The 22464-nt window shown below is 42.7% G+C and overlaps 1 protein-coding gene across 2 annotated transcripts in view; it reads right to left on the bottom strand.

Moving 5' to 3' along the window:
* The window catches only part of irf3 (interferon regulatory factor 3), a 49264-nt gene that overhangs the window by 10744 nt on the left and 16056 nt on the right, over positions 1-22464 (bottom strand). Inside the window, exons 4-9 of one of the 2 annotated variants that reach the window (XM_084322627.1) lie at positions 11919-11980; positions 11774-11834; positions 11314-11379; positions 9897-10571; positions 4893-4983; positions 2169-2461 (exon numbers count right to left, since the gene is read on the bottom strand). In XM_084322627.1, coding sequence (XP_084178753.1) covers positions 2169-2461; positions 4893-4983; positions 9897-10571; positions 11314-11379; positions 11774-11834; positions 11919-11980 — 1248 coding nt within the window. Of the gene's footprint in view, positions 1-2168; positions 2462-4892; positions 4984-9896; positions 10572-11313; positions 11407-11773; positions 11835-11918; positions 11981-22464 lie in introns of both variants that reach the window. The other variant, XM_084322626.1, reaches the window with a different exon arrangement.

Raw genomic sequence — 22464 nt, forward strand, 5'->3', positions numbered from 1 at the left:
ATATGTGAATGAAAAAGTATAACGTTGCTACACCCTGAACAATAGATATAGGACTTTGAATGGGCCATGGTAATGTCAATTTAGCAATACAATTTAAAAAGTTATAGCCCTGCAAAGAAGGGGAACTTCTCCATGTTAAATAGGGCTGGCGAGGGATGGTAAATTATGAATTTAACCCCGGCGATCAAAGGGTTAAGTTTGCGCTTTTGACAGTGAAATGTTCAGTTCAACTTAGCTCGAAGGAAAGACTCTAATCAAAAAGGTTTAATTGACCCGTATGAGGCTCTTACGGTAGGACTTTGATTGTTTATAGAAGAGGAATGTAATACTATGCAAAACGAGAAATAAACAGTGATTTTACCAGCAGTAAGTTGCAAGCCACTTTCATACGGGGAACCGTGACAATTATTAGTATTATCTTATTTGCATATTGTCTCATTATTAGATAGATAGATAGGTTGATACTTTATTGATCCCCGGAGGGAAATTTAAGTAGACAGTATTTAAGTATTGAAAAACGTCCTAATAGTGGGCTACTCACCTAATGCATGGCTGACATTTGTTAAAAGTGTCTGTGTCCCCGTCAATCATCACTGCCAGATCCGACTTAATTTAATCGGCTATGGTCTCTTATCATCTCTCCACATCGGACGTGGTTGTCATAAGATGGACTGATATCCGCTCTGTTCTTCTTGCAGAGCAAAATTAGCGGCTTAAACTTATTGAAAGTTCTTTGGCGATGCAATAGGCCACATTCAGTTTCGTTTCGATTGTTCGCTAGGAATGATGGGATTTGGTGTTGGATGTATGGACTCTACGCAGACGGGGACATGGTATTTAATCGCACGATAGACTACAACTACCAAGTAGAATAGCGTGGCCCAGATTCACTTCACAGTACAAGCAAATCTTTTTTTCTCACACAGGCTATCGCAGTAAATTCATTCATCGCCGACAGATTTTTTGTTGAAATCACTACTCACAAGGTTGCCCCCAAATATTATTTTCCACTCGCACAGGCCATATTAAGGCAATTTGCGATAACCTCGTTGCACTGTACAGCCCTGATTAGTATAGTAGGTAGTAATATAGGCAAGGAACATTATTTAGTGGAAGAGTGCATGACAGTAGAGAAATATTAGTATAGTAGGTAGTAATATAGGCAAGGAACATTCTTTAGTGGAAGAGTGCATGACAGTAGAGACATATTAGTATAGTAGGTAGTAATATAGGCAAGGAACATTCTTTAGTGGAGGAGTGCATGACAGTAGAGACATATTAGTACAGTAGGTAGTAATATAGGCAAGGAACATTATTTAGTGGAAGAGTGCATGACAGTAGAGACATATATTTTTTTTTATGAACAAACCAGACTAAGAAAAAAAGTTATTAGCCATTTATTATACTTTATACTTATAGCACATGCATGAGTCTGGTCTCCTTTGAAAGGTAACATTCTTACACAATAATGCATACATTTTTTTTACTTTTAATTCTTTCTGTAGTTAATTAATCTAAATTAATGCGATAAAGTCCCAGCCCTGTATAGTAGGTACTAGGTAGTAATATAGACAAGGTAGATTCTTTAGTGGAAGAGTGCATGACAGTAGAGACATATTAGTATAGTAGGTAGTAGGGCTGTCCCCGACTAAGGATTTTGATGGTCGACTATGATTGGCCAAAATTTGCCATTAGTCGACTATTGGTATAATATTTTTTTTTTTTAATTATTTAAAAAAAAAAAAAACATTCCATTTGGGCTGTGGGGGTGCTTAATGTCTGAAGGAGTCGACTGAAGGCTTCTTGTCCTCTGCAAAAGCATGCAATTGGTCCACTGATGGATGCATCTTGATATTTGTCTAGTCTAGTGTGTTCATTAGATGGGTGAAATCCTCTTTCAGTGCCTCTGTGCCTGTTTTCGTAGGCAGTTAGCCTCTGGTATGCGTGCCATTAGCGTTAGCCACGCTTCTAGGCCTCTTTTCTTTTGGAAAGAATGATATTTTTATTTATTATTTTTTTGACTAAGAGGTTGGCCAGTCGACTACGGCTCCTTTCGACCGATTAGTCGACTAATCGACTAATAGGGGTCAGCCCTAGTAGGTAGTAATATAGGCAAGGAACATTATTTAATGGAAGAGTGCCTGACAGGGCAGCCCCTGCGCGCTCACCTTGCAGGAAGTCCTTGAAGAGGTAGAGCGGCTGTGGCTGCAGCTTGGAGACCTCCTGGCGGTCCGTGCTCTGCTCAAACTTCTGGAAGCTCCAGAAGACCTTGGTGTCTCCGTGGCGCTGGCCGTACACCACATTGCCCGACACGCCCACGTCCAGCCCCTCCCCCAGGTTGTCCAGTATGCTCTGGGTGAGGATGGCCTGTTTCTGGTCCCGCACCATGAGCCCCGGGCTCGGCAGGGACACCAAGGTCAGCCCGGACGGGGGGTCTGTGACGGGGCCCGCGAGGACCGGCCTGGTGCCCAGACAGAGACGATCAATCAATCAATCAAATTTATTTGTATAGCACATTTAGACATGACACTTCATGCTTCACAGTAAGTCGCTAAGGCTGTCCCCGAAGCCTGTTTTTGGGATTCGAACTCCGTCAGGGTTTTTCGAACGGACGCTCGAACCTCGTTTAAAAAAACGAAATCCTCAATTTGAATAAAGTGATTCATCTGATTAAATTAGTATTTTTTTTTATTAAATCAACTTTCTTTAATGAATATAACTCATCAGTTTTTTTTAATACTTTATCTACAACTGTGAAGAAAAACACCATTGGTTTAAACAGAATGAATAGACACATACAAAAAAAAATATATATATATATATATATATATATATATATATATATATATTTTTTTTTTTTTATAAAAAAATTTTTAATGTTGATTTAGAATTCGAATGCCAACGTAACGAACGAAGGTCCGAACGTTTGAACGTTTGGGCTCAGCCCTATAAGTCGCATAGCAGTAAGTCGAATCCAGCAGACGGCATGACGTTTGAGGACAGATTCTAATTTTTGTTCCTCACATTCTACCCATTCACTCACATGTTCACACACCGACGGCGGAGTTCCATGCAGGGTGCCGACCTGCTCATCGGGAGCAGTTAGGGGTTAAGTGTCTTGCTCAAGGACACTTCGACGCGCTGCCCAGAAGGAGCAGGAATAGAACCGGGAACCTCCGGATTACCAGATGACTGCTCTACTGTTGTTTCATTGTCTGTGATTGTATATGCTGCATGATTTGATATGCCTTTTTCTTTGCTTATTTCTGTATGTACACTCGACGTGACTGTAAATGAGGGAAACCTCAGTTGTCTTTCGAGTTTCAAGTAAAGGTTTGAAATTAAATGAAATTAATATATGGCTTATTGTCTGAATATTGCTGCTTTATCGTGTCTCATTGTCTGAATATTGCTGCTTTATCGTGTCTCATTGTCTGTGAATATTGCAGCTTTATCGTGTCTCATTGGCTGTGAATATTGCAGCTTTATTGTGCTGTATTGTATTTGTTTGATCGCTATAAATTACAAACGTTATCGTCTCTCTCATACTTTTGTATTGGGGCCGAATGAAAAGTGTTCCTGAAAGTACTTAATTCTCCCATCCGGACCAATGCCATTTGAAATATTATTATAGAATATAGAATAGCAGGCCTATAAATGACCTTATTATAGCCAATTCGCACATTTATGGATTGGGCCAAATCTTCTCTTTCAAATGGCCACGTTCAATTTGGATTTAGTATTACCAACCAGGCGTGCATGAAGAACAGAGAATGAAATCTACTGTATGTACAGTAGGTTTTTTATTCTTGCAAGAGCTCCGCCATTTTTAAACTGACATCAAATTGGATGGTTGCTAAATGCTCAAAATAGGGGAGACAAACTAACTGCGCTCCAATATATGCCAATAATATTCAGTTTTGTGGTATATAATCCAGAGTAATAAGAGAATTAAAAGAAATTCATAACAAGTAATTTGCTTGCAGGGAGCTAGAAGCCTTTGGGAAGTGTAGTTTTAAAAAATTCCAACGCTCATTGAAAGCTCTGGATGTCCTCTTCTCAAAATGACTACATTCAGCGACGGTCGCTTTTTCAAAATGGCCGATCCCCGCGATCACAACACATTTTCAAAAACTAAAATCTCACTAATAACACTTTAACCTATTGGTAAACAAACGTATTGATGAAAATACACATTATAACTGCTGCTGTGACATGGTTATGATGTTTATTCTTGAATACGTTTGGGGGAAAAAACGATAATTATGTCAAGACTGTCTGGAGAGCTTGATTTATGACGTGATGTCATTTTGGGACCGGTACCGGTCCCATCAGGCTTAAGAGGTTAATGAATATCAAAATAAAAGCAGACATTGTGATCATGCATATTTATTAGAAAATTTAATTACAGCACTATGTTATCAATACACATGTATAAAACGAGGCATATTTAGCCAAAATATGTTGCCAGAACATTAAAAAAAAATATACACAATTTTTTTTTTTTTTTTCAATGGGCAACCCCACTGTTAACCACCCCGCGACCCCGATTTGAGTCGCAACCCGTAGAACCACTGCTCTAGTGTGTGGTCTTAAAAACGCTACCTGTAGAACCACTGCTCCAGTGTGTTGTCTTCAAACGCTACCTGTAGAACCACTGCTCTAGTGTGTGGTCTTCAAACGCTACCTGTAGAACCACTGCTCTAGTGTGTGGTCTTCAAACGCTACCTGTAGAACCACTGCTCTAGTGTGTGGTCTTCAAACGCTACCTGTAGAACCACTGCTCTAGTTTGTGGTCTTCAAACGCTACCTGTAGAACCACTGCTCTAGTGTGTGGTCTTCAAACGCTACCTGTAGAACCACTGCTCTAGTGTGTGGTCTTCAAACGCTACCTGTAGACTAGCCTGAGTCCGTTCTCGTTCTGCACCAGCTGCTCTGACACTTTGGTCCCTCTGTAGTATACTGACACCTGGAACTGAGTCCCTACAGGAGGAGAGAGAGAGAGAGACAGAGAGAGAGAGAGGATAGAGACAGAGAGAGAGAGAGAGAGAGAGAGGAGAGAGAGACAGAGAGAGAGGAGAGAGTTCAGTTCAGTTCAGTTCAGAGTTTTTATTTGCCACATGGAATAATACAATCATAGTTTCTTCATTAAAAAAATCATAAATAGCCATTCCATGGACAAAAGGAGCAGGAAGAAGAATAAATCTTATAGTTACCTGCCCCTTATTCCTAAACTAACATGTATTTTCTTAATGGTCGGCGTATAACCTTATTTACACAAATAATAATTTATACCATTATAAAAGAAACACAATCCATAGTTAAACAAGAAACATTTAAATAATAATAATAATGATAAAGAATAAAGAAGAAAAGAAAGAGAAGAAAAAAAAAAAAAAAAAAGATCTCACTATTCAGATCACATTTTGATTTTCATACTGACTAAATATTTTTTTTTATAAATTTTTTTGAATTGATAAACACTGTTACATCCCTTAAGCTCGCTATGGAGAGAATTCCATAACTTTACACCAATAACTGAAGGACACATCTGTTTAAGTGTGGTACGTGCAAACTGATGTTTAAAATTGTATTTTCTCCTACTAAACTCACTTTCTAAATGAAAAAGATTTTGTAGTTTTTCTGGCAGTGTATTATTTCTTGCCCTAAACATAATTAACATTGTTTGAAACTTAACCATGTCTTCAAGTTTAATTATTCTAGATTTAATAAATAATATATTTGTGTGTTCTCGATACCTCACTTTATGTGTGATTCGTACAGCCCTCTTCTGTAGTATATATAATGGTTTTATATTTGTCCCATAAGTATTCCCCCATACTTCAACACAATAACTGATATAAGGTGAGATGAGTGAGCAGTAGAGTGTTCTCATTGCCTCATACTCTAACACATCCTTTACTTTATTCATAACAAAAATACTCTTGGACATCTTTTTTTTAACGTGTGCTATGTGCGATTTCCATGTTAATTTATCATCCATAATCACACCAAGAAAACGAAATTCATTAACTCTCTCTATATCAGCTCCATCTATGGTCAGTACTATATTTTCATCTAGTTTTCGATTGCCAAAAATCATAAATTTAGTTTTTTTCAGATTCAGTGATAGCTTATTTACATCAAACCATTTCTTTAGTTTTGTCATTTCATACACAATATATTCAGCTAGTTCCTTTAAATTATTTCCAGAACAAAAAAAATTTGTATCATCAGCAAACAAGACAAACTGTAATAGTTTTGAAACATCACAAATATCATTAATATATAAAAGAAAGAGTTTGGGCCCCAAAACCGAACCTTGCGGTACCCCACATGCAATCTTCATGAGCTCAGATTTGACATCTGCCAACTGCACATATTGTTGCCTATTGTGGAGATAACTACTCAACCATTCAAGAACCATTCCTCTCACACCATATGAACGTAATTTAGAAATTAGAATATTATGATCTAAGGTATCAAATGCCTTTTTTAAATCAATAAACACCCCTATTGTTAATTTTCTTTTATCTGTTGCTGTTGTTATTTCTTCAATAATATTCATTAAGGCAGTCGCTGTTGATCTGTTTTGCCTAAAGCCATACTGGCTTTCGCTCAGCAGTTTGTTCTTTTCCACAAAACCATCTAACTTATGCGAAAACAGTTTTTCAAGCACTTTCGAGAACTGTGAGAGCAATGACACTGGTCTATAGTTAGTGAAGCTGTGCTTATCTCCTACTTTGTAAAGTGGGATCACTTTTGCTACCTTCATCTTGTCTGGAAAAATACCTGTCTGAAAAGAAGAGGGAGAGAGAGAGTAAAATAGAGGTGTTCTTTATTGTGTGACTGTTTACATGTTATTTACTGGAGGTGGGAAGTGATGCAGACTCACCTGTTCATATCGTCAGCCACATTATTTCCCTATGAAGCAATGAGGATTATTTAACATTTTGGACGGTTACATGTTGTAATTCTTAACACTTTCAGTGCCAGCAGGGGGCGCACGATTTAGCGCTTGAGTGCCAGCACTCTATTCAATGAGAGGGCGAGCACATTTGCGAACGCATAAACTATATCTTAAATGATGGCTATGTGTCTAATACGCCCGTCGCTTATCAATGACTTGTTTGCAGTCAACATTGTCGAAACGGATTGTTTTTTTAATCTGTACATTTCCGTTTTATACCATTTTGAAAAACGCTCATTTTTGGAAATGTCCAGAAAAAAAAGAGATTCTGAGATAATAGCTCTTTAGTGGAATACACAAAACACATTTTTGTCATTCTATTTATGAATCGTTTTCAAATAAACGCTAGATTATCGATAGAATTATGTGTACTTATGCACGCTAGAGCAGGGGTTCCCAAACTTTTCAGGCCGGGGCCCAGAAAATAAGGCGTCAGAGAGCCGCGGCCCAATGCACATCGTCTGGCTTTTTTTTTTTTTTTTTTTGCCAGGCGACCGATTTTTTAAGCCAAATATCACTTCAATCCTATTAAGTTAGTTCAAGTTAGTTATTCATTTATATGTGCTATTTATGAGAGGGCTAACTTGTTGCAAAATAATAATGATAATAATAATAGCCTCATTAAAATACTATTGTTGCTTCGGTTGTTTTCAGCATTTTATGTGCATAATCTGTTATTTAGTTTGAAATGTTCGTTGAAATAAGTAGATTTTTCGTTTTTGTTTATTTATTAAGTTAATATAAAACCATATAGTCACATTTTAGAATACAATAGAATAGAATTTTAGAATACAACTAGAAACACTGTCCTGGCCTGCTTATAAGTTCAGTGGCCTGACAAAAAAAATTAAATAAAAAAATAAAAAAATAAAAAAATAAAAAATAAAAAAAATGTTTTTTTTTTTTTTTTTTTTTTTAATCATCTCGCGGCCCATCCGTGGCTGCTCGCGGCCCACCTTTGGGTCGCGACCCCGACTTTGGGAACCACTGCGCTAGAGAATCGGGCTGAAAAATCGATTATCCATTTCCTGATCAACACACACACACACACATATGGGACACGCTGAGATATAGGTGAAAAATACATCTGATTACCCCAAGACTGGTCAAATAGATTCCTTACCTCAGATCAGATGTTCTCCAAAAATATTACTCCAATTCCTGATCGCCATTCCAAATATCGATCGCGTTTATTGATCCAACGCTGGGTACTGGAAACACATAATCCACGCTGTTCTGAGGGTCGGCGATGACTGCAGTAGGCTCGGGTTACATGCCTGATAAGTAAAATGTGGATTCCGGATTCTTTTTTTCCCATCCATTTCATTCAGTCCAATCCAATGGGTGCAATACCATCCGGAGAGACGATAGGGAGCGGTATTTTCCCTGTTCGAGCTCAGAGAGAGTCCCAATGGTAACGTGAGGCTAGATTAATGAAAAATGAATGGAAATCGCTAATAAAAAAAATAACGATTAATAGCAAGACTTCTCGTCGTTGGCACTCAACGGTTGGCATGAAATAACGAGAATTCTCATCGTTGGCACTCAAAGTGTTTGGGTAAATAAAATATCAATGAAACAGATCTTCACTGATTGTAAATGTGATGAATATGTGGGTTCAGTAGCAGGTGATCTGCTGGCCAGAGAGACGCTGCAGTCCTCCTTCTTGTTCAAGCCATGTAGATGGCCTTTAACCCCTAATTTCTCACTTTGTATGTTGTGTGTGTCCACTATGTTTGTTACTTTTGTTATTCCCCCCCCCCTATGTAAAGCGACCTTGGGTCTTCTGAAAGGCGCTATATAAAACGAAGTTATTATTATTATTATTACTCTTGCAAGTAAACTGCGCCAGGTTGGCTTTTTGTAAAGAAACAAAACCAGTTTTTCTATGTTTATCAGAAGGAGGGTCATTGAAGCTGTTTTTCTGTCTGTTTTGGATAATGGAGATGTTTAGACAAGCTGCTGCTTCCACTTTACTGGACCTCATCACACTCTCTCTGGTGATTCCTAGAGTTTGCACTGAATTAAAAAAATCTGCTTTTAGCTTCTGTGCCCCAGAAACTTGTAAATCGGTGTGATTTTACCTGTTTAAATAAAGACAAAAAAAAATGTTAAAACATGGAATGTTTTGCAATGCACTTTAAAACTAAATTCATTAGTAGGGCTGGGTAAAAAAAAGAAAAGATTTCCCGATTATGAATCTATCTTCATTTGAATGAGCGATTATCGATTCATAATCCCAAGATCAAAAAAATAAATAAAAAATATTCTTTTCCCTTCCTGGTCGTTGCGTGCATTGCCCCACTATTGGTCTGGGGAGGGTGTAGACCAGGGGTCGGCAATTAAGTTTGGCCTCGGGATAGGAATTTTCCATTGGTTCTCCCAGCCCACGTGACCATTTCTAGCATTTCCATTGGCTATAGTGACAGACATAGATAATGATTGTGGAAATACAACAAATCTACGAAACCACTAACTGAGACATCACCCAGACGTGACATATGCAAAAGCCAATGTTCCAATAAAAAGTACATTCATGTAACTGCTTGAGAGTCTATTCTTAATGTAAAGATTGATATTTTTAACAATGCAACATGTTAGAGGGTTCCTTGAACCATTGAATCGGAAATCGAATCGAATCAGGACCTTGTGAATCGGAATCTAATCGTTTTGGGAAATCAGTGGCGATACCCAGCCCTATTCATTAGTATCTATTGATCAGTTTAAATATTTAATAGCAAACCACTTCACCAGTCTGCAGTTGTTTTTAATTATTTCAAATGTTTAATTGATTGACTTTCTGTTTCTATATCGTTTAATTTATTTTTATATGTATTATGTGTTGTATTTCTCGATGTCATTGTAAATGAGAGCTTGTTCTCAATGATCCTTCAAGATTAAATGAAGACTGAGTGAATGAACTTACTGAGGCGATCTCCTTCCATGGCCATAGACATCGTGTTTATGAACTCCTCCACTCTCTGCTGGTCGCAGGCCCCTCCCACGGCTCCTTCCATTGGATACACTGGTTGCTCAGGCAACACACCTCGGCCGGCTGCATCCACGAACGCTACTGGATACTGCTGTCCTCCAATCACATCCTGCATGGGTTGATATTGTTGCTCAGGCAGAGCGTGTCCTCCAATCCCAGCCTGCAGCGGTTGATATTGTTGCTCAGGCAGAGCGTGTCCTCCAATCCCAGCCTGCAGCAGTTGATATTGTTGCTCAGGCAGAGCGTGTCCTCCAATCCCAGCCTGCAGCGGTTGATATTGTTGCTCAGGCAGAGCGTGTCCTCCAATCCCAGCCTGCAGCGGTTGATATTGTTGCTCAGGCAGAGCGTGTCCTCCAATCCCAGCCTGCAGCGGTTGATATTGTTGCTCAGGCAGAGCGTGTCCTCCAATCCCAGCCTGCAGCGGTTGATATTGTTGCTCAGGCAGAGCGTGTCCTCCAATCCCAGCCTGCAGCGGTTGATATTGTTGCTCAGGCAGAGCGTGTCCTCCAATCCCAGCCTGCAGCGGTTGATATTGTTGCTCAGGCAGAGCGTGTCGTCCAATCACATCCTGCAGCGGTTGATGCTGTGGCTCAGAGTTGGGAACGCACTCTACAGAAGAATTGGAGAACAATTCTTAGGGAAAATATTTTGGATGCACTTATGTTCTGCGACTATAGAGGCTCTCATAAGGTACTTCTAGGGGAAAGTATCGACGATACAGAAATATATCACGATATTTTGTGTGCCAATATCATATCGATACAGTGATGTCAAGTATCGATATAACATTTCATTTTTTTAGGTTTTATTTTTTGCTTGACAATCCCATTTATTGCAATAAAAATGATTGGAATGAGAACAAACGTTATATTATTAGATCAAACACATTTTCTTATTGCTTGGGGACATAATTTGCAGTTGTAAAAGGGTAATAAATGTTTTGCAATTTGCAATTACGATATATTACAATATTGTGACTTTAGTGTGGTGATAATATGTCGTGGGGCCTCTGGTGATTCCCACCCCTAGAAGGTATGGTGCTAATATGGTGCTTATATGGTGCTTATATGGTTCTTATATTGTGCTAATATGGTGCTAATATGGTGCTAATATGGTGCTTATATGGTGCTTATATGGTGCTAATATGGTGCTTATATGGTGCTAATATGGTGCTTATATGGTTCTTATATGACGCTAATATGTTGCTTATATGGTGCTAATATGGTGCTTATATGGTGCTAATATGGTGCTTATATGGTGCTTATATGGTGCTTATATGGTGCTAATATGGTGCTTATATGGTGTTTATATGGTGCTTATATGGTTCTTATATGGTGCTTATAAGCTTTACCTGTTGGAGGTTCAATATTCAGACCCATCAGGCATTCCTGAAGTATATCATGGTCTATGGTGGATCCTGTCGGGCAAAACCGATGCTGGTCACCTGTTTCAAATGTTCAAGAGAACATAACAGAAATGACAAACTATCCACTGGGTTATTCTATCCAACGACACGTCAGTTGCTCTTCTAAGATCACGCCGTCGGCACACAATAGAACTGTGCTTCCCAAACTTCTTTTGACCACTAAAATATATTTAATATTTGCCCCCTGGCCACCCCAGAGAAGCTATTAACAACACACCCTAATTTCACTTTTTGCACATCACTGCTCAATTGCACAGCCCTGTTAAATATTCCATCCCACTGTGTAGTTATTTTTATTCTAATTAGTGTACTATATACTTGACCACATCATGCACAATCGTACAGCCCTGGCCTATTAGTGCAGTAGAAGCAGAGGGACTGCTACCTGTGAACAAGCTCTCCTCATCCAGATGGATAAAGTCTTCAACGCCGGGGACAACTTGGCTCTGGGAGATGAAAGTGAATGTTATTGTATTAGCCGAGCTCAGCCGTCCTTACATTACAGTCAATCCACCTCCGTGGTCATTTACCTCCTGAGTGGGGAAGGTAATGTCTTCCTCCTGGTCCTGAGATCCTGAAGAGGAAGGCGCTTCTGGAGAGGAAGAGGACACCTCACTTTAGAACTTCAGTCTCAATTTCTACTACTAATGAATGACCTATTAACTTCAAGTTTTCAAGTTTCGTTTTATTTGTCACGTATATGGTACGTGTACATTACAGTGAAATGCTTGGTTCTGTATGAGCCTCCTGAGATTGTGCTTCATACAGTAAAAAACGTTTAAAGAATAAAGACCAAACACTATACAATATATACAAACTAAAGTGCAAAAATGCAAAAGATGAGGTAGAGATGTAGTGCAAATCATTTAGTAATAAATAGATCAAATAGATCAAATATGGTGTAGTGTTAAAAAGTGTTTAAAGTGTGAACGTTAAAAGTGAGTGTTTAAAGTGAGTGTGTGCAATGAATGTAGAATGGATTGGTCAGTGTTGCATAGAGTCATTGAGCATCCTGATGGCCTTATTTCCTATATTAATATATAATATAGTGTTTCCCCTAGGATTTTTTTCAGGGGGGGTGGTAGGCCCCCTCAAACTACTAGTGTTGTCGCGGGGCGTGCGTGTCGCGGATACGTGGTGTCAACAGTGTCGTGCAGTAACGCTGTGTTTAATATCGGTGCATTTCTCTACACTGAGCTGAAATGAAACGATTGCACATAAATTAGGTAAATAAATATGAACAATATTTACAACACATAAATGTACTTATTTACAATTATACATACAGTAGTGACTGACAACACACATAACTATTTACAATACAGAGAGGCTTTTGGTAACGATCGCAACTTCGTAAAACGACCTCCCCCCCTTGATGATTTTGTAAAGAAACATCTATATATGGTATATACCTTTGATTTGGAAATAATATACGTTTCCGACGAGCAACCCGAACGATTTGCGCATGTGCATATGCATATAACACGTCATATCTCACTATCTAGAAAAAACTAGACTGGATTATTTTGAAACGGGGCAATGTTTAGCGTGGAATAGCGCACAAACTAAAGTATGTAGAAATAAACTGGTTTGTCAATGTTGGACTATAAACATTGCCTGTCAAAAAAATTAGCCATACTATTGTCTCCATAGCTATAATATAGAATATAGGATGGGTCCGCAAACATCATGAAAATTGTCAATAAGGCTGGCGCCAGGCAGTACAGATGGAAAAACAGCGTGGCGCTCAATGAGTTAACTAGGGCCCTATGAAATCCGTTTTATCTTTTCCTGTTTTCGGATATGAAAAATTTAAACAAAAAAAAAATATATATATATTTTTTTTTTCAGCTTTCAGGGGGGGGGGGGGGGGGGGGGGGGTTTCTCCAGGCTTCCCTTGGTAGAGCCTGAGGTGTGGCCTGCAGTAACAGCCCCTCCCCCCCTCCATCCCACACATCAGACCAAAACAAAATAAATGTCAAATTGCCGAGAGGTCGCTGTTTGATGGCATTACAGAGTCTACCTTTAACTGTTTTAGCCTTTATCCTATTTTCATACTAGCGCTCGGAACGCTTTTTCTTTCTTTTGTTGTTCTGTATCGTTAGTGGCTTAGCTTGGCATCGCCTTCTGCACTATCTCGCGTACGTGCACGCGTACTGAATAAACCACAAATGTACCTCTAATACCAGTATTAGTCTGACCACACCCCTCATCAGCTTACCTTCATAAGCAGGTGTGTGGTCACCTGCTCTCCTCCTTCTCGCTTTCACCACAAGGAAGAGGTGCCTCGGTAGATCCCCACACTTGACACCATGATGGAAGAAATTGGATTAGGAACAGCTTGGGAAACAAGGATACGTTGACATCATATCTTTATTTTCTCTCTCACTATTTTCGAGAAAATACGGCGATATTGTCTTCGTACTGGAGTGTCTAGAAGATGATGATCATTCTACAAACCCTCCACCGGTTTTCGTATTGGGAGCACGCCGCTGCATGCTTCTCAACTGCAGTTCCTTGCTGTGTTTGTTGGGGTGAAACCTGTCAGGCCACGGCTGAACTGTCGGACATGCCGCTGTTGTGAGGAGCGGTGCGTTCCAGGTTGGGTGAGTAGTGTTTGCTGGCGGGCTCCACTTGTCTGTTAGTGCTATGGGGGCTACTAGACAAAGTTTATGGAAACCGGCCCCAGGCTAGGGTCCTTTGTTTAGCCGTCTAGGCGACAGAAGGCCTTGGTCTGGCGACCATTATAGTTTTAACTAGTGGGCCGCGACCATTGACACTGGTGATCCCTGTGTGTTCTGGACGAGTGGATTCTCTCTGTCACCGTGTTAAGACCCCATCTTTCATATCCAAATGAGAGTATTCCTTCACGAGGGGATATGTGCATGTAATGTGCGATAGCGGCAGATTCATGTTCAAAGTCAGCTATACAGGCCAGTTGGTACTGTGCTGATTCCGCCGGACGTGTTAATGTCACCGTTGTGAAGCGGTGTTGACGTCTTGTTTTCTCTTTTCTCTTAAAAAGTGAGGAGGGTTCAGAACGGCGGCCTGTCTGGGTGAGTGTTATGTCATTGTTTACATGTTCATAGCTTACGGTTAGCCGGTCGGTGGCCTGGCGCGGGGTAGCTTGGCTTCTCGCGCGCCGCCGGGAGCTCGCTCCTGATCGCGTGCGTCGTAGATCGGCGTCTCGCGAGCGGAAGCGATAGCGCCCGAACGGTTGGAGCAGCCGTTAGCTTGATGCTATTCTGTTGAACGTGCTTTGATTTTTAACATGTTTTACACTCTTGACCACGACGTCATCCTTGACAGGGGATGTTCGTCAACCCTGCCTGAGCCTAGACGGGGATTGCGTCAACAAAGAGGGCTGTGTTCTACGGTGGCTTGTGACTGCACTTCGCTGATCTGCGTTCCGGGCAGGTACGGGGTTGGCCAGACCCTCATAACACGTCTTCTGGTTTTACCTTGCTAAATGTATTGTGAATGACGGTGTTTTTTCCCAAAACGTGTGTTGTTGCAATGCATTTGAGATACGTTGCGGGTTGTGTGTGAGCTGTTTTTGTCACTGGCAGTAGCTTCTCCGTGCAGGTCGTGATGTATTGATCTGGTTGTTGTGTGAGAAACATCATGGTGTTTATGTGTACCGTGTACTCACTACTAAGGCAACTAACCTATGAAGCTATGCTTGGTGACGAGTGAGTAAAAGAATGTTCTTTCTCAGACTGTAATGACAATGGACAGTGAGTTCACACATTAACAGGTTTTCCTGTTTTAACTGGCCGTATTGAGGGTAAAATAGGAGGATTGTGTTTTTTCCCCCCCCGGTTCCCTGGGGACTTTATCACCTCCTATCAGACATGTTGTGCATTAATTGTGTCTTTTGTGTGGTAGGGATACGATGTAACTCTCAGCTTGATTGCTGAGGTTGTGCTAGATCTGCTGGAGAAACTTATTTCCTAAAGGGAAATTGGTTTGGTTGCTGTCATGTGTGCTTAGCAAGGCCTGTGGTCGATACTAATCAAGAATGATGTATTCTCTCATTGTGATGATGATGGGTTGTGTGTGTCATGTGACCTACAACTGGGTTGTACTGGCCACAGAAGCACATGTGTATGTTGGACCGGGGTTCTTAGAGCCCTCTCTATTCTGTGTTTTTCCTTAGTAAAAATCAGATAGCAGGTTAGCTCGTGCGCTGTGTGGAGCTGTGAAACGCTTCATAGAGCTGACTATGACTGTGTCATATTCTCTTTTTGTCGTTACGTCGTATCATGGGTGTGGGGTCGTAAAGGGGTGAACTGGTAACCTTTCCTCTCCCCATTGTTCTGTCGGTCAGGGGTACACCCCCTGTCCTTCAAGGTTCCCGTCACGTGGCGGTTCGGCACGTTACGGGGGGGGGGGGGGGGGGGGGGAGGGAGTTCCTGGTCCCACGGCCTGGTATATTGGGCGTGTGCACCGCAGGAATTCCCCCGCCATAGAGTACGTCACCGTGCGCGTCTCTGTTGGTAGGACTTCCGTGTGCTGTTCAGGTCCATGTGATGGATCTGTTTTCAGGGGGGGTGGTCAGGGCTCCTCCTCACCAAGCGCCTACTCAGGCCTTCTGTGAGTTCGGACTCCTTCTTCCATGTGATCCATGTGAGGAAGCCTCCATCAGAGTACAGAGCCTTCCTCCTCAGATTGTCAAAGTGAGTGGACCCTCTAGAAGGGTCCTTTTCTATTGTATGTATATTCGATTCAATTCGTTTATTGAGTGTGTATGGGTTCGGTGCCTCTTCCCCGGAGGCCCTAAAACCAGTTTTTTTACATGGCTCAAGGTGCAATATATTCTTTTCAATCTGTACAGCTCGCGTGGGAAGTCTCTCTGGGGATCCCCGTCTCTTTCCTATGGGAGGGTGGTGGGATGTAAAAATGTGAACATTTTTTACCCCGGCTGTGTAGACTGGGATACATACTGTTGATGCTTCCTTCTTTCTATTCCAGAAGTGTTGGAGTTAGGGAGTGTCACACCCCTCTTGTCGTTCCCCTGGGCGCCTTGGGGATTCAATGACAGGTCTAAATAGCCTGTTCATTGATGGGGGTGTGTCCCGACGCACGTATAGTGCTAGCTCGCTGTAAACAGGCGATTGACTGGCACGCCTTAGTTGCTTGTGGTTGAAACAGCGTTTTTATAAAGCAACTGAGATGGGGGTTTTTCCTCTTCCGGCGACCACATCCCATGACCTGGGTGGGTTGTCGACGGATCCTCGTTCATGTCTGGGGGATGATGACGGGATGGATCTGAACATATGTAGTGGGGTCTCACGCCCTTGGGGTGGGCCACCAGGCGCGGTTCGTCCCGACGTCTGGGTGGCGCCTTCTTTTCATGTTAAGATCAACACGCATATCTGCCCTTCTCCTGGAGTAGGCATGTCGGCGTGGTTAGGGCACGGGACTGGTTCTGGTCACGCTGGTCCAGATCAGTTGAACCCGTTGTCCGCCGGGGATGCAGATCTGCTGTTCTGGTACCCTGAGGGACTTGGGCTTTTTTCAGGGGGAAAAATGCCAGGTCGGTCTGGGTGTCACAGGGTTAAGCGCTATGGAGACCCTGGTTGGGTATGTTTTTACTCAGCACTGTCGTCATGGCTTACAGCCATGCCATTCTGTACGCGCTCGATCTCGTCGGATCTCGGCCGCTACACAGGTTGGTCCTGGTTAGTACTTGGTTGGGAGACCGCCGGGGAATACCAGGTACGGTGTGCTTAGGGGCTGGTTCTCCATTGTTTTTCGCTCCTCTCTCACGCATGGCGAAGAGGGGCCTGTGGGGGTGGTTTTTTGACCTCCTCTGGTGACCCTGTGCTTCCCGTACCGCCAGGCCCGGTCCGAAGTGATGTTTGCGACCCGTAGGCCTGGGTTAACCCTTTTTGGAAACTGAAACGCTTGTACTGCGGTATAGCCGGTGTATACCCGCAGGTGTGTTTTGGAGTTTTTTCTTGAGGGGTTATAGGAACAACCACCGCATTGGGTAACACCGAGGTGGTTGATTCCCTGGTGTGTTGGAGCAGTGTCAACTCCCGGGTTCACCGGTTGAGGGTGCCCCTGCACGTTCATGACGTCTGCCAATCGTGTCAGCCTTCTCTGCCTCGACCCCTCTGGGTGGGGGTTGTTAAATGGAGGCTTGGTCATGCAACACCGCCAGCTTACGCTCCTTCCGCCGGGGCGGCTGTGTTCAGCTGTCCCCTCTGGCGCCTGTCTCGTCCGCAGTCTCCAGGCTAGGGTTAACAGCCTGTTGCCTGGTTTTTCCCCGGTGCGCTGCCTGCTTCCGTTGGTTAACCTTTTTTGTGTGCTTACGGCCATGCTGACTGCCTATTCTGCAGGGTCAGTGTGCCAGGCGGTGTACTATTGGGGGGACGGGGCCCGCTCGGCTTACTGGCCTGGTTGGTTCCGCCTGGGAATACCAGGTGCAGTAACTGAGGGGCCTTTGTCCGAATACGCTGGCGATGTGGGGGGCGGGGCACTACGTGCCCACCTGGTGGGGTCTTGATGCTGGCATCATGGACTTCTCCGGGCCCCCATTCCAGGGAGTCCAGTCCTTTTGGTGGGTCTGGGTCTTCCTTCGTGCTCCGCTGCTACGGCCTTGCCACGGGGTTGGGTTTGCCCTTGACCCCGTGATTCTGGGGGCAGTAACGAGGTTGTTCCTCCGTTCGTTCCCGGGTGGCATGCGGGTTGTGCGTGTGTGTAGTCGTGGGTCAAGCCACGGTCTGCTCACCCTGTGCGTTGAGTTGCTTGAGTGCCTCTTCGCACGGTCGGGTCCGTCGCCCTCCCGTGACGTCCCTAATAGGGGGGCTACCCTCCATTAGGGGGGGTCGGGGGGGCTCGGCCCTCCCTGTTCTGATGGTTTTGGGGGGCTGTCAGCGGGGTGTATTTGTCAGCCAAGTGGCTCCGCTTGGCCTCCCTTGTGCAGAAGGCGATGCCAAGCTAAGCCACTAACGATACAGAACGTTAGGTTATGACTATAACCAAGTTCTGTTAGTTAGGGGCGATGCTTGGCATCGGACGCCGCTGCAGCCCTTGTCCTCACCTTGTGGTGAAAGCTTGGGAAGGAGGAGAGCAGGTGACCACACACCTGCTTATGAAGGTAAGCTGATGAGGGGTGTGGTCAGACTAATACTGGTATTAGAGGTACATTTGTGGTTTATTCAGTACGCGTGCACGTACGCGAGATAGTGCAGAAGGCGATGCCAAGCATCGCCCCTAACTAACAGAACTTGGTTATAGTCATAACCTAACGTTAGCTATATTCTATTTAAATCTTTCAAAAATGTTCTTATGTACCCCAGTTGATATTGCATTACATACATACCAACTATTCACCTGTTTTATTCTCCACCCATCAATCATCCATAGCAACACTATTATAACATCTGCATCAGACTTAAAACATCACTGTGCAGCAATCTTTATCGACCTAGCTAAGGCCTTTGATACAGTAAATCATTCCATCCTCATTGATGGGCTGAGCACCATTGGGGTCTCTGATCATTCACTGGCTTGGTCCACAAACTACCTCACTGACCAGGTGCAACGGGTTAAATCGGAACACTTCCTCTCACAACTCCTCCCCGTCACTAAGGGTGTACCCCAGGGATCGATCCTATCCCCCACACTCTTCTCCATTTATATAAATGATATTGCATACTCGGTTAAAAACTCTTCTATTCACCTTTACGCTGATGACACCATTCTCTATTCTGTCGTTCCCTCCCCAGATTTAGTACTCACCTCACTCCAGGATAGCTTCCACAAGTTCCAGCAGGCCGTTTCTTCCCTCAACTACAAGATACACTACGCGACCAAGGTACCCATGTACATGTCAAAATACTTCCCAAAGGTCAGTGAATACCACGATCACAACACCAGAGGGAGCTCCACAAATCATGTTAAACCCAGATTCGGCTCAAACAAGGGACTAAACACGTTTCGCAATTATGCCACATCAATGTGGAACGCCCTACCCAAAGCTGTAAAGGAATGTGAATCACTACCCACTTTCAAAAACACTCTCAAAGAACACCTACGGGAGACTGCAATTCGAAACTGGCCCCTACAAATGTCTTAACCCAGTTGTACAGTAAATTACCAAGTATGGTGAAGGAGAATGGGCTTCTTAAAGGAAAAGCAGACAAGGCTGGTCTTAATTACGTATCAATTGAAAGTTTATTCAACTTAAAGCATTGGTTTGAGAATACAGAATTGATTTAGAACAGAACAGGAGTAATACAGAAGTAATACAGAACCAAATGGATATGAAACCCGGCGCCGGTCAGAAAGGAGGAAGGAGAAGAAGAACCAGGTCCCTCCCCTTACATTGACCTTTATAGACATTCTAGAACAGTTGATCACATGACAGCATGACAGGCTTAAACAGGCGTATCTTCTCCCTAACATCATACCATATGAGCATCCATCCTGACCCAAAACCGGGATGTCATCATGTCCCCCCCCCCCGTCCTGGTAAAGATCAATACATCCCACAGAGGTCTGTCAATGTACCACCAGAGATCTGTTAATATATTACAGAGCTCCGTGGTAGAGTGCAGATCGATAGCAATGATGTAATTCTGATCTAATATCATATAGAACTATACATTTTCCACTACAATGGCTTTGTCAGTATTCCAATGTACAGAGTACAGTGTCCCCCCCCCCCCCCTCCAATGTACAGCCCCCACCCACCAACACCACCCCACCCACCCAACCTCCTCCAATGTACAGTTTCTACGTCAAATGTATATACACACTTTTTCTGGACACTTTTTGTATCACAAACAGTACTGTATTTGCAAATCTGATATGTCATAAATGTATAGATGTAGCAGTACTGTCTATCTGTATGTCATGTATCAAGTTCAAGTTTCAAGTTCAAGTTTCTTTAATAGTTGTCATACAGAAGTACAGAATACTTTCATACAAAATGCTTCTTACTGTTACGCTCCAGAGACTGTGCTAGACAAGATAGTATCAAATAACATAGTATAGCATGTAATTTAGAAGAAGAAAATGAGGTCACAGTGTTCGGTATAGACATATGTACAATGTTCTGAGTTACCATATAATATACAATACTATGCAGTGTACTAATCATGTACAGTACTATATAGTGCAAAGCAGAAATGGGATGAGGTACAATTTAGGTACAATTTACAGTAAGGTGTACGAGTTGTAGTGCAATCCTTCATCAATAAATATAAAGTGTGGGGAGTGGGTGCTACAGTGTGTTTGTTTAAAGTGGGTGTGTGCTATAAAGTGTGTGGAGTGGGTGCTACAGTGTGTTTGTTTAAAGTGAGTGTGTGCGTGTGGATGTGTGTGCTATGTGCGTTTGGTGGTTGTTGTTGTGTAGTGTTCATTGTTCGTTTAGCAGCCTGATGGCCTGGGGATAGAAGCTTCTTCTGAGTCTTTCTGTGCTCGCCTTGAGACTCTGGTATCGCTTGCCTGACCGCAGCAGTTCAAAGAGGCAGTTGTTCGGGTGACTGGAGTCTTTAATGATTCTCTTAGCCTTGCCCTTGCAACGCTTGTTGTAAATGTTCTGGAGGGTGGGGAGCCCCCCTCCAATTGTGCGTTCGGCTGAACGTGTCACTCTTTGTAGTCTGCTTCGGTCTTGTGCAGTGCTATTCCCAAACCAGGAGGTGATGTTGCCGGTCAAGATGCTCTCTATTGTACATGAGTAGAAGTTCTTAATGTCATATATGTTATGATGAATTGAAAATGGGGGACCCTGATGTAAACAAGACGAAAGTCTTTCTCTGGTCTGCATCCCCTTAACAATTGTATGTATTGAGCTGTACTGTACTGTACCCATTCTGCAATCTGTTAATAAACTTTTCAATCAATCAATCAATCAATCAATCAATCAAACCTCCTGCAAGACCAAGGTCATGTGGTTTGGGAGGAGGGGCTCTGCTGCAACCCCCACTGGCCGCGACATCACCACCATTGAGGGCACTGTTCTGGACAAGGTCACTGAGTATAAATACTTGGGGATCTGGCTAGACAGCACTCTGTCTTTCTCTCACCACATCACCAGATTACAGTTTAAGGTCAAATCCAAACTCGCCTTCTTGTACAGAATGCGCTCCACCTTCACTTCCTCTGCTAAACTCACTCTGATTCAAATGACAATTACTTCCCATGCTTGATCATGGTGACATACTCTACAGATCTGCATGTAAGACCTCACTCCACAAACGTGATGTCCTCTACCACTCTGCTATCCGGTTTGCCACTAGTGCCCCTTTCAACACTCACCACTGCACCCTTTACTCCTCCGTCAACTGGCCATCCCTGCACACCCGTCGCAATATGCACTGGTTCATGCTCATTTACAAAACCCTCCTATGTCACCTGTTGCAAATTACATCTGCCACTTACAACACTCGTTCTGCTCAACACATTCTCCTAAAGATTCCGAAAACATACACTGCACTTGGTCAAACTTCATTCAGGGCTGCTGCTGCCAGTGACTGGAACAACCTACAGAAAACACTCAAACTGGTCACCTTTATGCCTAAGTCAGCATTCAAGCACTCTCTGATGAACATTCTCACTGATTCCTGCAACTGTTTCTCAACCCAGTAACATCCCCAACTGTCTGTCATGGTGCCCCTCTCACTGCTATATTGCTTTATGCCTCTCGCTTGTCTGTCTTAATGGATGGGTGTGCTACTCTCTGTTCTCTGTGCTTGTTTATATTGTTCTGCTTGTTGTCATGAGTAAGTGGAAGATGTGCCGCAAATGGTATTTACAGGTTTCTTGTGGAGGGATAAGACACCTAGAATCAGTTATAAGAAATTGACGAGACCAAGAAATAGCGGTGGACTTGGTATTCCGGATGTTTACTCATATCATCTTTCTTATAATGCCAGATTCCCCTTGTCATGGGGCTACATATGCAAGACCGAAATAGGCAGTTGGAAATGGATTGAGGAGAATATTCTATCTGAACATAGTAAAACTGTATCCTTGGTATCATTATGGTTTCACCCTAAACTTAAAGGAAAACTCCAACATTTTGGGAAATTAGCTTATTTAACATCTTCCCTGGAGTTA

The sequence above is a fragment of the Notolepis coatsorum genome, assembly GCF_963971535.1.
Source record: "Notolepis coatsorum genome assembly, chromosome: 10".
NCBI lineage: Eukaryota > Metazoa > Chordata > Actinopteri > Aulopiformes > Paralepididae > Notolepis > Notolepis coatsorum.